Genomic DNA, 22,519 nt, shown 5'->3' with positions numbered 1-22,519 from the left:
TAGGCGCGTCATCTTTTGTTATACAAATGGTATAGCCGGTCAGCTATACCAGGGAGTTTTTTTTTTTAAAAGCCGCCTGGCGTTATTGGTTTTTTAATAATTTATATATATATATATATAGTATAGCCGTGCGGCTATACACTGTACATAGATACACTAAAAGTTATCAAAAAAGTATATATATTGAAACTAAAAGTAATTTCCCCGATTTTTTGTTTATCTATAGTTTAGAGCATCATCAATTTCTATTATGCCATTACCCGAGTCTTTATTGTCCCTTTTTGAGTTTTTACTTTTCTAGAGTTATTACCTGTATAAAGAATTTAGCATTTTCACTTTTAATACTCATATTGTACACATACCTACATATTTTTCATGTTTAATACACTTGGTTTTTAACAAAATTTTCAATAATATACACAATATTTACGTATTGTACAATAATTTTCGCATAGTACTGAATAAAAATAATATATATTAAAAAATTTAAATCTATAAAGTATATATGTTGAAACTAGCAAATTAATATATAAAGTATAAACTAATGCAATAATTTTTTTTAATAAATAGTATAGCTGCGCGGCTATACGCTTTTTAAATATAATATACTTAAGCAGTATTGTGACTATACTATGGTTTCTGCAAAATAATGGTACCAGAAAACAGTATTGGCATTGTGAGGGATCTTGCATCCAAAGAATAATTCGAGAGTGTAACACCCCGACCCCAAATTTATCCCATGTTTAATTAATTTAAGTGGAATTGTGAAATTACCCGTGGGATAGGGGTATTTTAGTCATTTTCTTACCCAGAAGGAATTTGGGAATTTCGGTTGTACCGTTGCGTAGAGCACGGTGAGATGAGTTCGTAGACACGTAGTGGGCTCGAATCGGAGTTGTAACGAGAGAGATATGATCAAAAGAAGCTTAGTGGCATAATCGTAAATATTTGGAAAATGGATTTTTGGTTAAAAGACGGAATTGCCCCCGTCACTCTCTCTCTCTCTCCCACGCGTCTCTCCTTCTCTCTCTGCTGGTTCGCGACGCCACCGCAGCCGGCCACATTTTGGCCGGCCGTTTGTTTATCCGGCCACCACTCGGGTGGGACCGGTCCCAAAATGATCGGCCGACTCGCCGTCCTACCCACCCATTCTCGACGCGTCACCGGCGATACCACCGGAAATTGCGTAAAGACGGCGGTTTTACCAGATTTTTCGAGCTCGTTCCGGCTATTCCGCCACCAAATCTTGCGATCAAGGTATGCTTTCTCATCTATTTTCCGAGCTCTAGCTGCTGTTGGGTAGGAATTGATAAATTTGTAACGTAGGCAACCCGATTTACTGGTGGGTTTCGGCCGGATTTCGAGGAGATTCCGGCCACTTCCGGTCAGTTTTTGGGGTATGTCCAAGAACAAAAGTGACTCCAAATTAGGTGTATTACCTAAGGTAGGAGTCTTGGCTCACGATTTGGAGGCTTTCCGGTGATGCGATATCGCTTTAGACACCCACGCGCTGCCGGCGCGTGTGGCGGAGCGTGGGCACTGTAGCTGAGGGGCATTTTTGTCCCATTGTGATCCTCTCGATGTCACGAGCGCGTAGGTGTGCTCGGATCTCATTTTGGATACCGTTAGAGTTCCGAACGGATATCGCATATCGCGTATTTTTCGGGTTCGCTAGGTTTGGACCGTTGGATGGTCCTGAAATTATAATATGTTGATCTGGGTATCTCCAGGATCATGTAGGATTTGACGGATCGTAAAACGGAGTCCCGGATACTCCGGAAATACCAACCCTAGGGTGAGGGTTTTAGCGACCGTCCGATCGTGCGATCGTGAGCGATCCGACCGTCCGATCTGGACCAAACTTGCAGGACGTGTGTCCTAGACCTTGTAGAACCTATAGGAACTGTCGGATCATGATTTGGAGGTCGTGGGCCCCGCGGGCCTGTTTGACCAAGTTGGGTAGTGTGACCCCGGGTTGACCTATAGACTTTCGTTGTGTAGTTCTATCATCCCAGGAGGGTTAGAATGACCTTAGTGACAGGTCTTGAGCGTCGTCGAGTTAAATGGTTTATGCGTGATTTTAGGATATTATTATATAATTTAAATTGCAGAATTATCAGATGCTTTGCCAGGGTTGAGGCTTGTATAGAAGTAGAATTTATATTTTATATATTAAATGGTGTGGATGTTTAAAAGTAAATAAAGCGATTGAATATTAGCTTACAGTGCTATACGCACTACCCCAATACCCCATATTGTGATCATGTTGAGGGCTGGTGAGAATGTAGCCAGGCCCAGTGTGAGGTCGCATGCGTCTTTGGATTAGCCGGCGTGTTGACAAACCCCATACGTGGCCGGGTGCGTCCCGACGTATGAGGGGAGATGTGATTGTGTGATGGTGGTGAGAATGTAGCGAGCTGGTGAGAATGTAGCGTGCCGGGTGGTGAGAATGTAGCGAGCCCGGTGTGGTCGCACGCGCGTCTTTGGATTAGCCGGCGTGTTGCACCCCATACGTGGCGGATCGTCCCGGCGTATGAGGGGAGATGTGATTGTGTGATGGCTGGTGAGAATGTAGCGAGGCGGTGGTGAGAATGTAGCAGCCCAGTGTGAGGTCGCACGCGTCTTTGGATTAGAGCATCATCAATTTCTATTATGCCATTACCCGAGTCTTTATTGTCCCTTTTTGAGTTTTTACTTTTCTAGAGTTATTACCTGTATAAAGAATTTAGCATTTTCACTTTTAATACTCATATTGTACACATACCTACATATTTTTCATGTTTAATACACTTGGTTTTTAACAAAATTTTCAATAATATACACAATATTTACGTATTATACAATAATTTTCGCATAGTATTGAATAAAAATAATATATATTAAAAAATTTAAATCTATAAGTATATATGTTGAAACTAGCAAATTAATATATAAAGTATAAACTAATGCAATATATATATTTTTAATAAATAGTATAGCTGCGCGGCTATACGCTTTTTAAATATAATATACTTAAAGGGTATTGCCGGCTGACTATACTATGGTTTGCTGCAAAATAATGGTACCAGAAAACAGTATTGGCATTGACGAGGGATCTTGCATCCAAAGAATAATTCGAGAGACATCATTTGTTTGGACTGGACATATAAGAAACATCCTTCATAAGAAGTCCATCAATAGTCAAATATTCAAGTGCATGACAGTTTGTAAAAAGCTCTTCCATTATGTTCTTACCAGGACAATGGACTCTAACATCGAGGGATTTGAGATTTGGGAAACATCCTGAAGCAGGAGGAGCATAAGTTTTAAAACTGCGAGTGTTTTGCACCTAAAAATGCTTCTATAAAACTGCGAGTAGTTTATGTTGGCTAGTTTCGGTTATTATTTTGGGCCTGATGGGGTTGGTAATTCAAGCCACCTTCTCTTTAGTTTTAACGAACCTAGCTAGGTTAAATGAGCCCAACCCAATTAAAGAAATAAAAAAACAATTTGTGTTGAATAGCCGTGACGCGTTATGAGTTATGTTATGACATGGGAAATCAAGCTATCAGTAATATAATATCAGCATAAATATGCAATGGAAAGCTATCATTATTCATTAATAAAACGACCAAACTTTACAACTAACAAGAAATATAAAGAATAAATATGCTTAATCATACTAAGTTATAGCTCTAAGATCTCATGATCATGTATGAATTTGCCGCTGCTAGCTTCTTCTTTCATTTGATAAGTCATGCGGTTGGATAAAAAGCTCCCATAGCAATGCCACATAGTCCTTCCCTGGCATCAATGTCTCTTTGAATCCTCATGTATCCACTCTCCCCCCATTCTTCTCCCCAAGAATTTTTGATAAGCCAATACTTCTCATCATCCTCAGTTGTATCATATCCAACTATAGTAACAGCATGGGTTAAGTTTGTACCACATGGTCCAGTGTACACACCACCCGAATAATGTTTGAACTCTTCTGCTTCTGCATCAATATAAACTGAAACTGGCTGGTTGGCAACAGCCAGCAACAAAGCGATTTCGTCGTTTTGAGGCACTTGCTTGTACCCGGTTATAGTTATGGCACCGGAGGCAACATTATTGAAGTCATCTAAGCAAACGCCACCATCTACAGCCTTGTAAGGGTAGCCATCTTCAGTTGACAGGCTCATGTTGCGTTGGATCATGTATTCAAAGGCTTTCTCCACAAAACCGCCATGGCAGCCATCATCTTCGAAACTAGTTGTACAATCGATAATCTCTTGTTCTGATAGCGAAATTAAGTTTCCTGTTATAATAGAGTTAAGCCCTTCTACGACTGCCACTGTTGCGAAAGCCCAACAACTCCCTATAACATCATGATATTGAGACAACAAACGTTCATAATTAAGCCATGATTGGATAGAGAAATAAGTAATGTATTTATATAAAAAAATAAAAAAATTTAACATTAACAATTGCTTAAATGCATGATTCAACATAATAGTTAAATGACATAATGATTTTATATTATCAGATGTCCGAAAAGAAAGTATTAGACCATATAGATTAATCTTGCATGCTTACCACAATCATATCCTTGGTCCTTGACCGGGGTTACAGCACTTGTAGTCCAATCCCAGGAAAGTGGCACCACGGTTACATTTGCATATTTGAAAAATGTATTTGGACTTACTTTCATGGAGTTGGAGGTGATCACTTCTTTGGAGAGATGCTGCCTCACATTATATCCATTGCGCATTGCTCGAAGTTCCTCATTCTTGAGATCCGCAAACTTATTGATGCTTAGTGTGTACTTCCTTCGGCCCTTGTTCTTGTTAAAAGCTTCTACAAATTCCACACTGGACTTGAAAATGTCGTAGCGCAGCTCCTTCTCCTGTGCATCCTTATACACTCGTCCATGTTTAGCCATCCACTCCTCAAATCTCTGGAGCATGATTTTGTCTTCGCCATAAAGCTGGCGACTACAAGATGCTTGAGAGGAGCAGAAGGCCAAAATGAGCACAAGAAGAAAGGCCAAACAGATGGATTGGCCTTGGTTTGTGATGAGCAGAGCCATGATTAAGTGGTAAACACCTACTCAGAGTCGAGAGGTACCTTAGTGTGTGTACTGATAACGTGCAAAATGGTCATGGGATTTTATACACGAAGACTTGTACGCGTGTAATAACTCCCAATATTAATCTATTTAATATCAAAAACACAGGTCCAGTAAAAGATAAAATTTCAAAACCTGGTATTGGAATCTTCTTATTTAATTTCAAATCCTTTTAAGGATATAAACAAATTAAATGGTAACCTTCGTCAAGGCCCAAAACTAATCTTTCCGATTTTGGTCTAACACTTTCTAAAACGTATATTTCATAGGTCAATGCTCAATGGGCTTAATTATACAAAAACGTGTGTTTTTACTTCAAAGAAATGCTTGAACAGAACACGATATTTCTTCATCGTCTAGTTCCTTCCTCCGATCTCTCCCTACCTTGTTGGGACACGTTTGCATTACTTGTAGGAAGAACGTTTTTGTTTTTGTTTTGAGGAAGAACATTGAAGAGCCAATCAGGCTCCAAAAACCCACAGGTTCCTCTAATCGTTGCAACCGTCCCGCCCCATGATCTTCCATTTTCATATTTCAACCATCAAAATATGAACAAGTGATGTAAAAATCATATATTGCAAATGCAGTTTAGACGCAGTGAGCTCACCCCTTTGTACCCAAGTTCGAGTCTTCCTTTCTGTATATTATATTACTTTATAATAGTTTAGACCATCACTTGTTTCAAGATAAAAACTATATATACTATGATTTTACAATTTCATTTCAAATTGAAAAGATTTAACTTTGTTTAGTGAGGTTCTCAGTAAATCGAATTTCAATTTTTTATACACATAATTACAACCATCAATATTTCAATTAAAGACAAATTTGAACAAACCCTCAAAATGTCAAACACAAAATCTTCCACTTGTGCCCTGCCTGGCATGTCCATATCCAAACCCGGCCCAACCGCTGCCCATGATGCCGCAATCCTGGTTTGAAATTACTGAAACTTTAGTTGCCTCCCTTGTCTTGCAGTTCTGCTGAGAGGGAAAAGAATGCAAAACCACTGCAAGATATGCTTCTTGCGGAACTCGAACTCTCTTGATTGGGAGGGCAAGAAATTTATATGACACTTATTTTTATTAAACTTCCATATAGTGCATTGACTGGATATGAGTGATTTATAAATTTTTTTGCTTAAAATTTTGCAGGATAATAAGAAGTCGCTGAGTGGGCTAGAGATGCATAACATACTATTCTGTTTTTGCAAGATCAATTTTTGCGGCTATCTATGTATTGTCTTTGATGTATAAGTGGAAGTGCCCATTGTGTAAAAACCTCAGCACATTTCAATTTCAACATTGAATTTTATTGCCAACGTAGGGCGGATACTGAGCTTGTGATACAAATTTTGCACACAATTGTGAAATGTATGTCTTGGCTTCTATATAGCAACCAACCCCCACATTTTCTTTAATAGAACACGAATTTCTCATAACCTCTTTTTATTTAATCCACTCTGCAACATCAGGGGGTCTCGTTTTCTCCATTTTGATGTGTTTAGGGCGTTTTCTAGCATTATGAGACCCGTCATGTATCAGGCAAGTAATGCCATAAGCAATCTTAGCCGAGGGTGCGATTGATCAACTATGGATCCTCAAGCTGAAACTCACCTCTATTAACAATCAAGCAGAATCACAACTCGGATGGAGTTGTCAACTGAAGATCTTAGAAGTCTGTAGGAATCTTTGACCTCAGCCTGCTGCAAAATAATGGTACCAGAAAACGATATTGGCATTGACGAGGGATCTTGGATCCAAAGAATAATTCGAGAGACATCATGTCTGGACATAAAAGAAACATCCTTCATAGGAAGTCTATCAATAGTCAAATATTCAAGTGCAGAACAGTTGTATCAGGTAAGTAATGCCATAAGCAATCTTAGCCGAGGGTGAGATTGATCAACTGTGGATCCTCAAGCTGAAACTCACCTCTATTAACAATCAAGCAGAATCACAACTCGGATGGAGTTGTCAACTGAAGATCTTAGAAGTCTGTAGGAATCTTTGACCTCGGCCTGCTGCAAAATAATGGTACCAGAAAACGATATTGGCATTGACGAGGGATCTTGGATCCAAAGAATAATTCAAGAGACATCATGTCTGGACATAAAAGAAACATCCTTCATAAGAAGTCCATCAATAGTCAAATATTCAAGTGCAGAACAGTTTGTCAAAAGCTTTTCCATTAAGCTCTTACCAGGACACAACGAACTCCAACATTGAGGGACTTGAGATTTGGGAAACACCCTGAAGTAGGAGGAGCATAATTTCTATGGTTGACTAATTCATGAAGCGGAAAATACTTGCGTAAAGCCGTTCGGCTCGATCGGCTATAATTTTAATAAATAAAAAAGGGACCCACGTAGTTCAGGGCCACGTCAAAACAGCCGGGCGGCGCTGCGTATAGCCGCACGGCTATCCTATTTATAAATTTTAAAGGGACCTATAGCCGCGTCTATACTATTTTTAAACAGAGTATTTTGAAAAATGCGTGAGGAGAGTATAGCCACACGGCTATACTATTTGCCATTAAAGAAATGTCGAACTCTTCCTTCAAAATTATAACAGGCCATACGAGTCCACGAACATGGCAAATCACAAAATTGCACTCTCACCACACACACGTAGGAAACACATGGCTGAACATACGAGAGAGAGAGAGAGAGAGAGAGAGAGAGAGAGGAGTTTTATGCAAAGTGTGAGAGGGTGGGGAGAAAGGATGGTGATGCGATGGGTTTTGGGTGGGCGGAGGAGGCTGCTGTGATAGGGTTTAAAGTGTTAGAAGGGGCGGCAAGAAATGAGAAGAAAATCTGTCAACATATATTAGTTCTCTCTCTCTCTCTCTCTCTCTCTCTCTCTCATTGCAGGTGTATATACTCGTAGCAGATGAAAAGCAAAGGCTTGTACAGGAACATACATAAGCGACCAAGATTCAGTAGGACAAATCGGCCTAGGCGGGCTGGGCGGGTCTGGTATGCTCTAGGCATGTGTAGGCGGCGCTAGGCGTCGTTAAGCGGGTCTAGGCGGTCGGCCAGCGTTAGGAGGGTCTAGGCGGTGCTAGGCGGGTCTAAGCGATGCTAGGCGGGTCCAGGCGGATCTAGGCGGCCCTAGGCGGATCTGGGTGCCAGGGTGGGTCTGGTTCTTTTATTTTGTTCTTTAAGCCTACTGACTAGCGATTCTTCTTTGAAGCGATATTTCGAGCAAGAACTGTATCAAATGCACCACCTTTTGACCCCCGCAATATTGTGTCATTGCTTTTTCTGGTTCTTTCTTCAGGCTACGAATTTGATCACAGAGTGCGTAGGTGAGTTTTGGACAGTGGTGAGAGTCTCTTTTCAAGGAGGGTCCAAGCTTCGTATGCTGAAGTGCAAGAGATTAGGAGGGTTTTAATAGAGGGAGATGCGGTTGCTTTTATCTAGCTGAGAACTAATTTGTCCTTGGCATAGGTGGGGTTGATTGAGCCATCCTCAAGCCTTTTAGCAGGACGATTTTCATTCTTCGAGACATGCTTCAAGTCATGGATTTCCATGACATCAAGAAATTGCGTTCTCCAGGAGAGGAAATTGTTACGATCCATAGGTGTATTGAATATGTGGGAGATATTGAAGGAGGTTGGAATTGTGGCTGACATGGAAAGGATAGAATTTTGAGAGGTTTGAGAAATTTGGGAAGAGGTTTGAGAATTGACAGAAGAAGGGATAGGCGAGCCTTCATCGATGGCCATAGGAACTGTTGGATCGAGTCTTGAGCGTTAGCCCCTGTAGAGCTCTGATACCATGTAGTAAAATAGACGAGAGAAGTTTGGGTTGAATCACTCGATACTTTGATTCATGTTGAGATACACCATATATACAGGATTCTAGCGGTGGTCAACTATAACAAAAGAGGAAAATACATGATTACAGGGATTTGTACATAAATTGTACCAATCACGTTGTGAAGGGAGGTTGACTTGAGATAGTGGGATTCTTTGCTTGATTGTCGTTCTCTTCAGAGAGGAGGTTGCTCAGATTGTGTTGCTGCGTAGGAAAGCCCTTATGCATCTGGCAAGACACTTGAGGTCACAGCCCGACTTATGTCCCTTAATTGTGTGCTGTGTGCTGTGGCTGTAATTTGCTACTTTCGGAAGTTAAAAGCTTTTGCAGATTCTGAGATGCTTATAAACTCATTTGCAGGTTAAAAGTGTTGTGCCATTTAGTGAGCCATTTACAGTGGACCCTCAAAATCCAACCCCCCGAGAAGGACTACAATGTTTACTTTAAAACTTTGAAAGATATGGAATTACAGGAAAGGAAATCCCCGAACAAGATTCTGTACCAGTGTAATGTTTTGCATACATAAAGCTCTAATTTCAACCTTAACTCTGTAAGTATAATGGAGCTGAATATACTTCCATTTTCATATGAGACAATTTGGTATTTACCTCTGCCTTTATTGTAGGTGGCATCGGAAGAGAAATTTTGTCATATGTATTTATTGTCCTTTTACAGTTCTGAAACATATCCCGGGCCCTCATGTAATAGTCCAGGAACATTCCATCTTTTTTGAAGCAAAATCGGACTTCCCAAACAAACATTCCATTATAACACACACTATATTTGCGAAGCTGTTAGTCTTTTTCCTTATCACTTGAACGATCAAAATCAATCCCAACTGAAATTCCAGCACCCTCAAGCATATTTGTCACATTAACGTCTTCATAAAACTTGAATGCTAAATTGAAGTAGTCTTCAGCAAGCAGATCACAGAATTTACCATGGTCTTTCCACTGATTTTTCCAAAATTTTCTAGTCTCAATCAAATCCTTCGTTGTTGGATCTAACCAGTACTCTTTCAGCTTGACAATAAAACCTGTCCCAAGATACCAGAACTTAATGCACAGGTAAAGAACCCTAAAGCTGTTAGTTAAAGAGTAGAAAGAGTCAATTACCAATTTAGTCACTGAGAACATCTAAAAAGAAAATAAACAAAAAAATTGCTAATTTTGATTATGAAAGAAGAAAACTCGATAAGTCACTAAATCTAAGGTATATTGAAGGAGAAGATGAAGGTAGGGGTGAATGACTTTCCAAGTTGGGAGGGATTAGTTATAAGGTGTTATTATCCTACCATTTTGTGGGGATTAGATGGGATAATTTTTCTTCATGAGTAATCCATCTTCTACCCTCAATGATGAAAAATATTTTCATTTCTTCCTGGTATTCCAATCTTCTTATTTTGTGGAAATAAATAAATTAAATGGCAATCCACCGTCAATGCCCAATTTTTGGTCTTTCTGATATTGTTCCAAATCTTTGACGTATATTTCAAGGATCCTTCCTTTCTTGTTGGACTCGGTTTTCACCTGATCATGTAATATATCAGATGGCCAGTCCATGAGGCGTTTGTTCATGTATATATCTATATGATCCTTATAGTTGAATTTTCAAATTATCTAAAATCATATCTTCATCTAAGAAATTTTTTCAAATTATCTAAAATTTTATCTTTATCTAATCAATGATTTAGTTTATTCTCCTTGGCATAATTATCTGCAACAAAATACACCCGGTATATATGCTCATTTATCTCAATCTGCCTTACATGTCAAGTCCTGATTAGTCAACAAAATAATTACCCAAATAATTCGGAACCTGAACTTGGGTTAAAAGAACTTCAACCACTATAAATACACCCCAAATAATTAGTTGCTCCCTCACTTGCAGCCTTTGGTTTTTCTCTTCTGCGCATCATTAATTAGAAACCCTAGTTAAGAAATAAGTATGGGTGGCTATCAAGTTCGATTGAGTGCAGGTTCACGCCTTGTAAGAAGAACTACTTCTTCACTACCTTCTCCCAGTGAATGGAAACGACTATCCTAAAGGTGTTGTTCTGATTGCGATCTCTACGGTATAAAGGAACCGTGGGAGATATGGAGAGATTTCCACCACTCATCACGGATGATCAAGAAGACATCTACGTCTTCACCACACTCAAGAAGAAGACTCCAAATGGCTCGCGGTTTTGCGAGCGATTGGCGCCGCGTCGGAGTTTGGAAAGGAGAAGACTCGGCAAGAAAATACGTGCTTGTGGGAATGATATTGGCATCGAGCGATTTGGTACATGAACCTGGTTCGCCCACGATGACCGTTGGATCATGCTTGAGTTCCAGCTTCATGAATCTCTCGTGCAAGTGCCAAACAAAGAGACACGACGTCGAAACCGTGCGAAACCGTTCTAATGAGCGAACATGACCAGATCCGGCCGACCAGCGGAAGCTTGGTCGACGGGATAATCGGGACAGCAAATTCTGCCGATACCACCGGCGACCACAATACCAAGGCGCATCGATCGAGAAAAATTGTCGCGTCGATTCGGAAGGAAGTTGGATCGATGCCTCGCCAGCCACCGCAGCCCGGCGCCAAATGCGACTGGCGGATCAACATGATCCACATGATCGCAGCGGTCCCACTCTGGCGGGACCCTCAAACCGTTCGGTAAAGCGGTATGTGCGCGCCGCCCATCCTCGGTCTTGGCATAGACGGCGATCGGGCCGTAAGTTGCAGAAGGTGGGATGGGAGCCCATCACATTTTGTGAAGAAGAGGAAGAGGGGATCATCTACCCCACGACGACCCAATGATCATTCGGGCCGAGATCGCCGACTACGATGTGGGTCGGTCTTGATCGACACCGGAAGCTTCGGTGAACGTGATCTTTGCCGATGCGTTCAAGGGATCGGGATTGCCGACAGCATGGTCAATCGGCAAATCACACCTCTACTCGGCTTTTCGGAGACTGGTCCAACGATCGGTAGCATCGACCGCCCGCCGCCTTGGCGTCGCCCCGAAAACAATGACCTCGACCAATTCCTCATTGTCGATTCCCCGACAGCATACAACGTCATCATCGGACGAACGACACTCACCAAGGTCAAAGTCCACTTATCGCCCCACATGTTGCTGATGAAATTCCCGACACGCAACGGTGCGGAGCCATCCGGCGATCGGCTTCGGCCTGCGGACGTGCTATGCCACGACCCTTAAGTCGGTAGCCAGCAAACCGCCAATGGAAGCGATTACCTTGCAAGGACTACGAGCGGTAGCGAACTCATCGGCGACCCCCGGGAGGAAAACCCAACGCCGATGGCACAGCCCGCCGAGGAGCTCGAGACCATAATCTGAACAAGGAATTCCCGATCGGTGGGTGAAGATCGGCACCAATCTGGACCCCGACCTCGAAGGCGGTTCGCCGACTTCTTGCGGCAGCATGCGGAGGTCTTCGCTGGTCTTATGGCGATATGCCCGGCATATCACCCGATGTCATCGACCATAAGCTCAGCATCTCCCGCCCACAAACCGATCGAGCAAAAGCGCCGATCGTGCGATGCCGAGCGGTATGAGCGTCGTGCGAGTTGACAAGCTCAAAGCCATCGGCTTCATCGGGGCGCTTCGTACCTGTTTGGCTCGCCAACTCGGTCATGGTTCGGAAGGCAAGGGAGGATGACGAATGTCGAGGACTATACCGACTGAATAAGGCTGTCCGAAGCGATTTCCCGAGGATCGACCAGCTCGTCGATGCCACCGCCGCACGAGCTCGGCTTCATGGGCGCGTATTCGGGATACAACCAGATCTTCATGGACCCTGCCGATAGAGAACATACGGCATTCATCACGGATCGCGGTTTGTACTGTTACAACGTCATGCCCTTCGGCCTAAAGAACGCGGGGGCAACTTACCAACGGCTCGTCAACCGGATTTTTGCTAAATACATCGGAGGCATCATGGAGGTATATGTCGATGACATGTTGGTAAAAAGCCGAACGCAGGGGATCACAGAAAACTTGGCCCTCATGTTCGGTATTCTAAAGGACTACCGAATCGGTGAACCCGTGAAGTCGCCTTGGTGTATCTTCCGGTAAATTTCTCGGGTTCATTATCAGTCAAAGAGGAATCGAGGCCAATCCCGAGAAAATAAAGGCCATAATCGACATGAAGACGCCGAAGACGCAGAAGGACATTGAGCCTTACGGACGTGTCGCTGCCCTGACACGCTTCATCTCCAAGGCTACCGACAAATGCGTACCGTTCTTCAAAGCTTTGAAAGGGGGTAAACATCATATCGCATGGACTCCCGAATGCGACCGGGCATTTCAAAACTTGAAGAATTACATGAGTCAGGCACCACTGTTATCGAAACCGTTGCCAGGCGAGGTGCTACTCCTATACCTTTCGGTATCCAACACTGCCGTTAGCTCGGTATTGATAAGGAAGCGAAAAGGCGGAGCTACCGATCTTTTATGTCGCAAGGCTCTCGAGGCGCAGATTCGGTACCCACCCTTGGAGCAACTAGCATCGCCCTAGTCGTCTCGGCACGAAGACTTCGCCCCTACTTCGGGCCCACGAAATTATTACGGCGAACGACCTCTTGGCAGTCTGCGAGGCCGGAAACATCGGCCGATTGGTCAAATGGGCAATCGAGTTGGGAGAATTTGACATCTGATTCAAACCAAGGCTGCAGAAAAAGGCCGGCCGTTGCGATTTCATCTCCGAGCTCACACCTCCTGCGCCATTGGAGCCATCATCGCCGAGCGCCATTTCTCTTGCACCAGATAGGACGCATACCGAAAGTTTCGACACTTCCGTCCCTCTCTGGGTCCTGCACGTGGATGGCTCGGCAAACCAAAGGTTGTGGCGCCGGGCTGGTATTAACCACTCCGGACGGTAGCAAAATTGAGTATGCCCTCCGATTCAACTTCCGGACTTCCAATAACGAGCGGAATATGAGGCCCTCTGGCTGGCCTTGGCTAGCCAAGAGCATGGCGCGAGCGATCGGCATTCACGGCGACTCGGCTCATAGTAAATCGGATAACGGCGGACTTCGCGGCAAGAGATGCCTCCATGTCGACCTACCTCTCGGCAGCTCACCAACTACTACAGAAATTCGGGCCTACGAGATTGGCGGATCCCGGTCGAAAACAGCCACGCCCGCGCTCTCCCGATTGGCTTCGGCGATAAGCGACAAGATCGGAAGGAAGGTACGGTGGAGATATTATCGGCCAAGTACAACCGCCGAGGTATGTACCGTTCGATGCGAAGACACATGGATGTCTCAATCTCGTATTCGACTCGGAACCCTTCCTCGATAAGGCGCAAGCTCGAAAACTCCGTTACCGATCGGCAAGATCGCGATCATCGGCGATGTTGCAGCCTGGCGTGGTTACGGCGCCGTATCTAAAGTGCGACCGAGGAGCGGGGACTACGTTCTTGGGAGGTACGCGTGGAATATCGGCGACCACTCGGTTCCCGATCGCTCGCACACAAGATCTTCCGGCGGGGTTATTTCGGCCGACTCGCACGGGGCGCGAACACGCTAGTCAAGAAGTGTGACAAATGCCGGTTCGGTGGCGTCCCTCATATCCTGCCGAGCCGCTCTCACCGATCGTAAGCCGTGGCGTTCGCCCGATGGGGACTAGACCTAATCGGTCCGATGCGAAGGCAAGGGTCAGGTCAAATCTGTTGTTGTTGCCGTGAACTACTTTACCAAATGGGTAGAAGCCAAAGCCCTAGCGATAGCGGCAGCGAGTCGAGGATTTAAATGCGGGCGAATATTTGCTGCCGATTCGGCATCCCTACGCCATCATCAAGGATAGCGGCGGCGGTTTGATTCGAAATCTTGAGGAATTCTGCACCGACTCAAGATCAACTGTTCTTTGCTTCGCCACACCCCAATCGAGCGGACAAGTCGAGGCCATGAACAAAATTGTCAAGAAGGCTGTTGAAGCGGCAGCTTGAAAGCCAAAGGAACTGGCGGAAAAGCTTAGGAAGCGCTATGGGCCATCGGACATCCTACGAACGGCAGCGGGAAACACCATTCTCTATGGCTTTCGGCTCGAGGCGATAGTCGGTGGAAATTGGAGAGCCTTCCTACGAGCGAAACCTTCGCAGAAGGCAAATGAGAAGCGCTTGCTTTAAGCCTCGACCTACTCGAAGAACGCCGAGCACAAGCCAACCTTCGGAACGAAGCTTACAAGCAACGCGTCTCTCGATACTATGACTCTAGGGTCAAATCCCGTTCTTTCCGAATCGGAGATTGGGTCATGCGGAAAGTTTCTCTAGCAACCAAGAATCCCACGGAAGGACCCTCGGACCTTCCTGGGAGGGACCCTACGAAATCATCGGTATCCAGCGATCGGGGACTTATCGACTTAGAGACTCCAACGGAAAGACCCTCGGTCATCCTTGGAATGTAGAGCATTTGAAGTATTATTTCAAATGAAATCACCTGGCCTACGGCAGGGTCACGAACTCTACATGAACAGCCTTCGACATTCAGCGTTTCCTAGCCAACGGCGGGTTCTAAATTGTAAAACGCACTCCTAATTGTACTCTTGCCTTCGGCAGTTTATCAATAAAAGAGGCCTTCGGCTCGTATATTCGGCACCTTTGTTGTACCTTTCAATCTCTCCATTTTTTGTTTTTAATCGGTAGAGACCATCGGTCGCAGCAAACTACACATTTTGGCGTCGCCATTATCCTACCGATTAAGGGACAACTTGGTAGACTTTATTGGGCGTTATAGGCTTTTGGTAATTACGGGCCATTGCTTTACAGTTGGTAATTACGGGAACTTTCTTGTAGCCAATGTCTTTGTTTAAAGGGCCTTCGGCATTAAACAGAAACATTCCCTAAGTACACTACCGATTCATAAAGAGATGCAAGTAATTAAAAGTGAAAGCACAACTTTAATAAAAATATGCCCACGGCATTAATTATCCAAACAAAAGATGCCAACGGCATCAAAGTTATAACAAAATTACAAAAATGCGTTCAGCATCAAAATTACATTAAGGTAGGTAATCAGGATGAAGGGCCATCGGCATCCGCCCCTTCGGCACCAGCGGCTTGAGGCTCGCGAGCATCTTCCCCCTCGTACTCTTCGATCATATCTTCGGTGACACCTTCGGGAAGAGGAGGAGGATCGGCAATGAAGTTCAAGTTGAGCTTCGTCCCAGGATTGTACCGCTTGAATCGGTAGATGAGATCCACCATCTCCGCGCCCACCTCCTTGTCAAGAAGAACGGAGAAGTCGGCAGAGTGGCGATACTGGATGGCCTCTGGGCGGCAGCCTCGATCTCCGATGCCTTGGCCCGCTCCGACTCCTCGAGCCACAGCGGCATCCTTCGCCTCCATGGCCTCTTTTGCCGATAGATGCGCCGACTCGGGGCGGCAGCAGTCTGCAAATTTGGACTCGTATACCTTGACTGCCGTTCGGCGTGCAAATCCTTCACGAGTTCGCATGGTCTGGATAGCCTTGCCGGCCGGCAACGGGCCTGCCGTCTTCGTAGGCCTTCTTCGCCTTCTCGGCGGCATTGATGGCCCGCCTCATGCAAAGCCACATGTCCATCGAAGCTGCGAATAACGAGCGTGTCGGCAAAGATACCAAGAATGATCGGTAGCACGGGCTGAAAATGTTCGGACTTACCGATGCTTGAAGGCGGAAGGCCCGACACGCCTCATCCGAAGGAGCTTCTTGGCGGCTCCTCGATCTCGTCGGCTCCATTTGCGAACCAATGATCATATGGTTCGCAAACCGCCAGCGACGAGGCGAGGTGCGGATCGGCGGGCTCTCGTCGTTGTCGGCCGCGAAGATGGCCCGAGTGGGCTCGGCTTTGCCGTCCGCCGGGGCGGTTCGGCATCGGTCGACGGTGAGGGCCGTTTGCGGCGGCTCGGGAGAAGTCCCTCGGTAGTGGCCCCTCGGCGGGAGAGGGACCGGCGCTGCCACTCCGGCTTGTGCCGATTTGGTATTGAGTTCACGGAGGCGGTCGCCAGCGTCGGTCCTCGGGGTCTACCGATGCCGAGCCTGCGGCTGGTCTTCTTTTTCTTCCTTTGGAAGCCCATTATAAGACGGCGCTTGGAGGACTCGTTCATCCTCTTAGCCTCGGCAGCTCTCCTGTCTTCCGTCACTGCGAGAAAATAGTTGGTAAGCCCATGCAATGAAGAAAAGAAACAATTGTAAGTTACGAGTATACTTACTCTCGGCGAGGTTGACAAGTGGGCCTTGATGAGGTTGGCGGTAAAGAGAAACTTCGGGTATACCCTCTCAGCGGCGGGAACCCTCACCTAACCCTTTCAATCTGCGGATCTCCGCTTTGTGGCGCTCGGCTGCTTCAACTTGCTGCACAAAACCAAGCGGGATTAGCATTAAACAAAGGAAAGCAAGACACGAAAGACCTACGAGCGGTAGAATAGCCTACCGGCCATTTGGGCGTGGTCGGAATGTGGAAACAGACGGGCTGTCGGCGACTCCCAATCACCGGACAAAGCACCGCCGTTTCCTCCACGTCTTACGTGAGTCGGGGCGGCATTGGCGAAGTGGCGCGCTCGGTAGCCTTGAGCAATTGGCTGACCCGGCCCGTGATCGGCACCGCCGACCGTGGCGCTATCTGGTGGGAGAAGCTGCTCATCTGAAGGTTCTCCTTCCCGACCATGCGAAGGCTGTGACTACCATCAGCGCCACCCGAGTTGGGATTAAAGCGGCGGGGCGTAGCCTATTTGCGCCAAGATCCTGCGAGCGGCGGGCTGCGAGGAGCCTCACCCCTTGCGAAGCACGTCCGTGAAAAAGACAACCGCCGTCCTTGGTGCAGGATCGGTAGGGCTCGGAATCCTCATACCTACCGAATCGGGATGAAATACTCCGCCCGAAACCGCAATCTCCTTCGGTGATTACTGTTCGGCTCCGGATAATCAACGCCGAAGACAAGCTCCCGGAACCCCATCGGCACCACAGGATTGCGGGGTAGACTCTGGACACTCTCGGTCGGTTGGGCGGTTCGGCAGCCACCTCACCAAGGCGGAAGTGGAGGCCTCGGCTGGTTACCACCGCTTCGCCACCCGAGGCGCCGAGCCCCACGTGGCGACCGTCGCTATATGATGAACAGCGGAACCGGGCGGTCATAAACCCCTTCCGATACCATGCGTGGGGACTGGGCTGGGCCTTCGCGAGTATCTCGACATCGGCATCACTCCCCTCCTCGGCATCAGCCCCCACCGCTTCAACGTCGGAGTCAAAGAGACCGTCCGATGACTCCTCGTCGAACGCATTGGGCTCGCGCTCGGAGAATGACTCGCTATCAGACATCTACAAAAACAGGCAAAAAGGGAAACTAAGGCTCATGCCGTTTGCTATCCTACCGACCCCTACATCACCACCTATGGCGACTAGACTACCGAATGAAACCCTATGGCCAGTCTAGTTCAAACCAAGGAAGGACGTAAACTCTTAGGGTATGTAGAGATGGAAAAGTAGGGCTACCGAACGGTACCTTTGTTTAGCTTCTGGAGGTGGACGCGGACTGCTACTACTTGGATCGCTGAGCACGGAAGGCCCTTCCTACCGATTGGCGGCACGGAAATCGCTGGTTACCGTTAGCACTCGTCGAAATCGTCATTGCCGTTAGCATTCGTCGGAAATCGCCTCGGATGGAGCTCTCACTTCTCGCAGAATGCAAAGTGAATTCACCACCGGGGTCATCCCTATTTATAGGGGAGCTCGACAGCGGTACTCTCGAAAAACCAAGCGGCGCATTAATCGCGCGCGCGCCATCATCACTGTGCCGCGTGTCGCTCATCACGTGGGCAGCGGGCGGCACGAGAGGCGCGGTCGAGCGCTCGGCGTCCCTTCACCGTCAACTCGGCGACCTTCGACTTCGCCGGCGTCGACCTCTGAACTAATGATGCGGAAGGGACAATGTCGGCCCCTTCCCGTGAGCCGAGTTACGAGCGGTAGGGCCGTGGTCCTTCCGAGGACAACTGCAAATCCCCTTCCGAGGACAGCGCAAATCCCCTTCCGAAGACTCTCGCAAGGGGACTTGGGGGACTCCTATTTATACCAAAATGAACAGCCAATGAATACCAAACACGTGGAACAAACCAGGGCTACGAGTGCCTTCGGAACTCACCTTCGGTACCAAGCCTACCGATCGCAACATTAGGGCAACCTCGCCCCTCGGGCGCGTGGCGTCTCACAATTGACGCCCAGAGTCCCACATCGAAACTCTCAACAAATTGCACACCTCCCAAGGCCTATAAAAGAGGACACCCATCCCAGCTTGAAGGTAATCAATCAGAACTTACGGCATACGCCTATTGATCTGAAGTTCAAACTTATTCAATCCGTACTTACTTAAGCATCGGAGAGCCTTCGGCCGGTACCACACGGTGCCCTAGGATTACCGTGCGTTTGCTTTCTTACGGATCGCACACCCTACGAGGACATCGATCCGAAGAGACCTAATCACTAAGTTACGCGGGAAAATATCAAACCATTTTTCTGCGTCAACAGATTTATTGGAGTACTTTCGTGTAATAACTATTTATATGGCGAAGAATTTCATAAGTTGTATATATATATGAACAAAATAATAAAAGATATACACTACTTAAAGACATGGATATTCAATATTGCTTTATTTAAGACAAAGTTGCGCAAGGAAGTGAAAATATTGTGAAGTTAATAGTAGGAGAAAACCACAAGAGCGTTTCAAACAAGAGCGTTGTTAGGTCCTTTACGATTTCAACCCTGTGAAGTATAAGATTTGAGCTACCAAAATAAAGTGCAGAAATCTAGACGTATAAAACGTAACATGGAATATCATGGAAGTGGTACAGATGATTATGTCATCTCTCAATTGCAGCCACCTTTTCACCAGTTTCTGCTTGTAATGAACCTAGGTTAAATAAGCCAAACCCTATAAAAATATAAAAATATAAATTACATATGTGCCACGTATATATTGTTTACTAATCCACATGTATTATAATGTCGGATGGATCAGATTTACGCTTTTAAGGTATGGAATTAATAATGATGTTTTAAGCTGAAAAATGGAGTAATCAGTAATAGATAATTAAATAATAGGTAAATTATTAGTCGAAGGTAAATAAGTAGGTACAATATCAAATAACTGTAGGTGCGCTATCAAAGGGATAGGTATGTATTCTCTATATTGATAATAATTCTCCTATAAATGCATTAATGTGTATGAATTGAGATTGTAGGTGTGGTAATAGAAAACTGGAACCGTATTAAATGTCTAGAAAACATGGGTTTGATGGCATGGTTTGTAAATTAATCGTAATAGATGGCTAACTGTTGGCATGATTTTTTTTTATCAACAGTTTAGAGCATTATCCATTACTATTAGGCCATTATTTGAGTATCTATTGTCCCATTTTGAGTTTTTACTTTTTCAGAATTATTACCTGTATAAAGAATTTAACATTTTCACATTTAATACTTGTATTGTACATGTACGTATGTATTTTTCATGTTTAATACACTTGATTTTTTTACAAAATCTTCAATAATACATACAAAATTCATGTATTATACACATAATTTTCGCATAGTATTCAATAAAAATAACATATATATTAAAAAATTTAAACCTATAAAGTATATATATCGAAACTAGCAAATTAATATATATAAATTATAAAATAATGCAAATAAAAGGGTCCTTTTTTATTTTTATTTTTAGTAAATAGTATAGCCGTGCGGCTATACTTCAATATACTAAAAGAGCCTTTGGCACGTAGCGATGTTATACAAATGGTATAGCCGGTCAGCTATACCAGGGAGTTTTTTTTTAAAAGCCGCCTGGCGTTACTGGTTTTTTAATAATTATATATATATAGTATAGCCGTGCGGCTATACTCTGTACATAGATACACTAAAAGTTATCAAAAAAGTATATATATTGAAACTAAAAGTAATTTCCCCGATTTTTTGTTTATCTATAGTTTAGAGCATCATCAATTTCTATTATGCCATTACCCGAGTCTTTATTGTCCCTTTTTGAGTTTTTACTTTTCTATAGTTATTATCTGTATAAAGAATTTAGCATTTTCACTTTTAATACTCATATTGTACACATACCTACATATTTTTCATGTTTAATGCACTTGGTTTTTAACAAAATTTTCAATAATATACACAATATTTACGTATTGTACAATAATTTTCGCATAGTACTGAATAAAAATAGGGAGTTTCACTAAAACACCCAAAATGGGGGTTGAAATTATAAAAAAACCCAAGCACTATTTAAACATATAAACACACCCAAAACTCATCATTACACGTGCACACTCAAAACTCATTTATAAACACACCCAAAAAGTTGACTTTGGGGTTAATTTTGGGTGTGTTTCTATGTTTAAATAGTGCTTGGGTTTTTTTATAAATACATGTCTAGGATTGAGTTTATTTATAAATTTGTAATAAAAATAATATATATTAAAAAATTTAAATCTATAAAGTATATATGTTGAAACTAGCAAATTAATATATAAAGTATAAACTAATGCAATAATTTTTTTTTAATAAATAGTATAGCTGCGCGGCTATACGCTTTTTAAATATAATATACTTAAACGGTATTGCCGGCTGACTATACTATGGTTTGCTGCAAAATAATGGTACCAGAAAACAGTATTGGCATTGACGAGGGATCTTGCATCCAAAGAATAATTCGAGAGACATCATTTGTCTGGACTGGACATATAAGAAACATCCTTCATAAGAAGTCCATCAATAGTCAAATATTCAAGTGCAGGACAGTTTGTAAAAAGCTCTTCCATTATGTTCTTACCAGGACAATGGACTCTAACATCGAGGGATTTGAGATTTGGGAAACACCCTGAAGTAGGAGGAGCATAAGTTTTAAAACTCCGAGTGTTTTGCACCTAAAAATGCTTCTATGAAACAAAAAAAAAAAAAGTAGTCTCCTTCACCATTGAAGGCTAAAGGTTAAGCTTTCCCGGCATAACAAAAATCTCGTTGTTCATCAAAGGATCTAGATTGGGGACACAGAAGTCCATACGCTGTTCCACCATGTATAGACAAAAAGGTGGTACTCACAGAGCACATGTTATTGGAAGGAAGGAAAGTATGCGGCAAAGAAGTGCATCCGGTTTTAACTGATCATATCTTTATCTCCCACTCGACGCTTGACATCGAACCCATTTGAACCCTGATCTGAACTGGAAGACAATCTTTGTATATACGGAGGTTTGATCGGTTTTTTGGAAACTTCTCTGCTAATTAGGCTTTGTATAGTTTTTGTTTCTTCGCAAGTAGTTTATGTTGGCTAGTTTAGGTTATTATTTTGGGCCTGATGGGGTTGGAAATTCAAGCCACCTTCTCTTTAGTTTCTGCTTTCAAGTTTTAACGAACCTAGCTAGGTTAAATGAGCCCAACCCAATTAAAGAAATAAAAAACAATTTGTGTTGAATAGCCGTGACGCGTTATGAGTTATGTTATGACATGGGAAATCAAGCTATCAGTAATATAATATCAGCATAAATATGCAATGGAAAGCTATCATTATTCATTAATAAAACGACAAAACTTTACAACTAACAAGAAATATAAAGAATAAATAT

General features: G+C 44.0%; 1 protein-coding gene across 1 annotated transcript; it reads right to left on the bottom strand.

Moving 5' to 3' along the window:
• Positions 1-3,734: 3,734 nt before the first annotated feature.
• LOC103325884 (senescence-specific cysteine protease SAG39-like) lies at positions 3,735-4,927 on the bottom strand. The gene is made up of 2 exons (XM_008228074.2): positions 4,558-4,927; positions 3,735-4,339 (listed from the first exon to the last, which is right to left on the bottom strand). The coding sequence occupies exons 1-2, from the start codon at positions 4,925-4,927 to the stop codon at positions 3,735-3,737; spliced, it is 975 nt and encodes a 324-aa protein (XP_008226296.2).
• Positions 4,928-22,519: the final 17,592 nt, after the last annotated feature.

This window comes from Prunus mume, linkage group LG3, assembly GCF_029339155.1.
Source record: "Prunus mume cultivar Tortuosa linkage group LG3, ASM2933915v1, whole genome shotgun sequence".
Taxonomy (NCBI): Eukaryota; Viridiplantae; Streptophyta; class Magnoliopsida; order Rosales; family Rosaceae; genus Prunus; species Prunus mume.
The sequence above is the reverse complement of the archived record's forward strand: the minus strand, read 5'-3'. Positions and strand labels throughout refer to the sequence as shown.

Excerpts from the sequence above, each read along its gene's own strand:
- LOC103325884 (XM_008228074.2), bottom strand. The coding sequence starts at position 4,927 with ATGCTCCAGAGATTTGAGGAGTGGATGGCTAAACATGGACGAGTGTAT. Across the intron at positions 4,340-4,557 it reads GGACCAAGGATATGATTGTG|GGAGTTGTTGGGCTTTCGCA; the intron begins GTAAGCATGCAA and ends ATGATGTTATAG.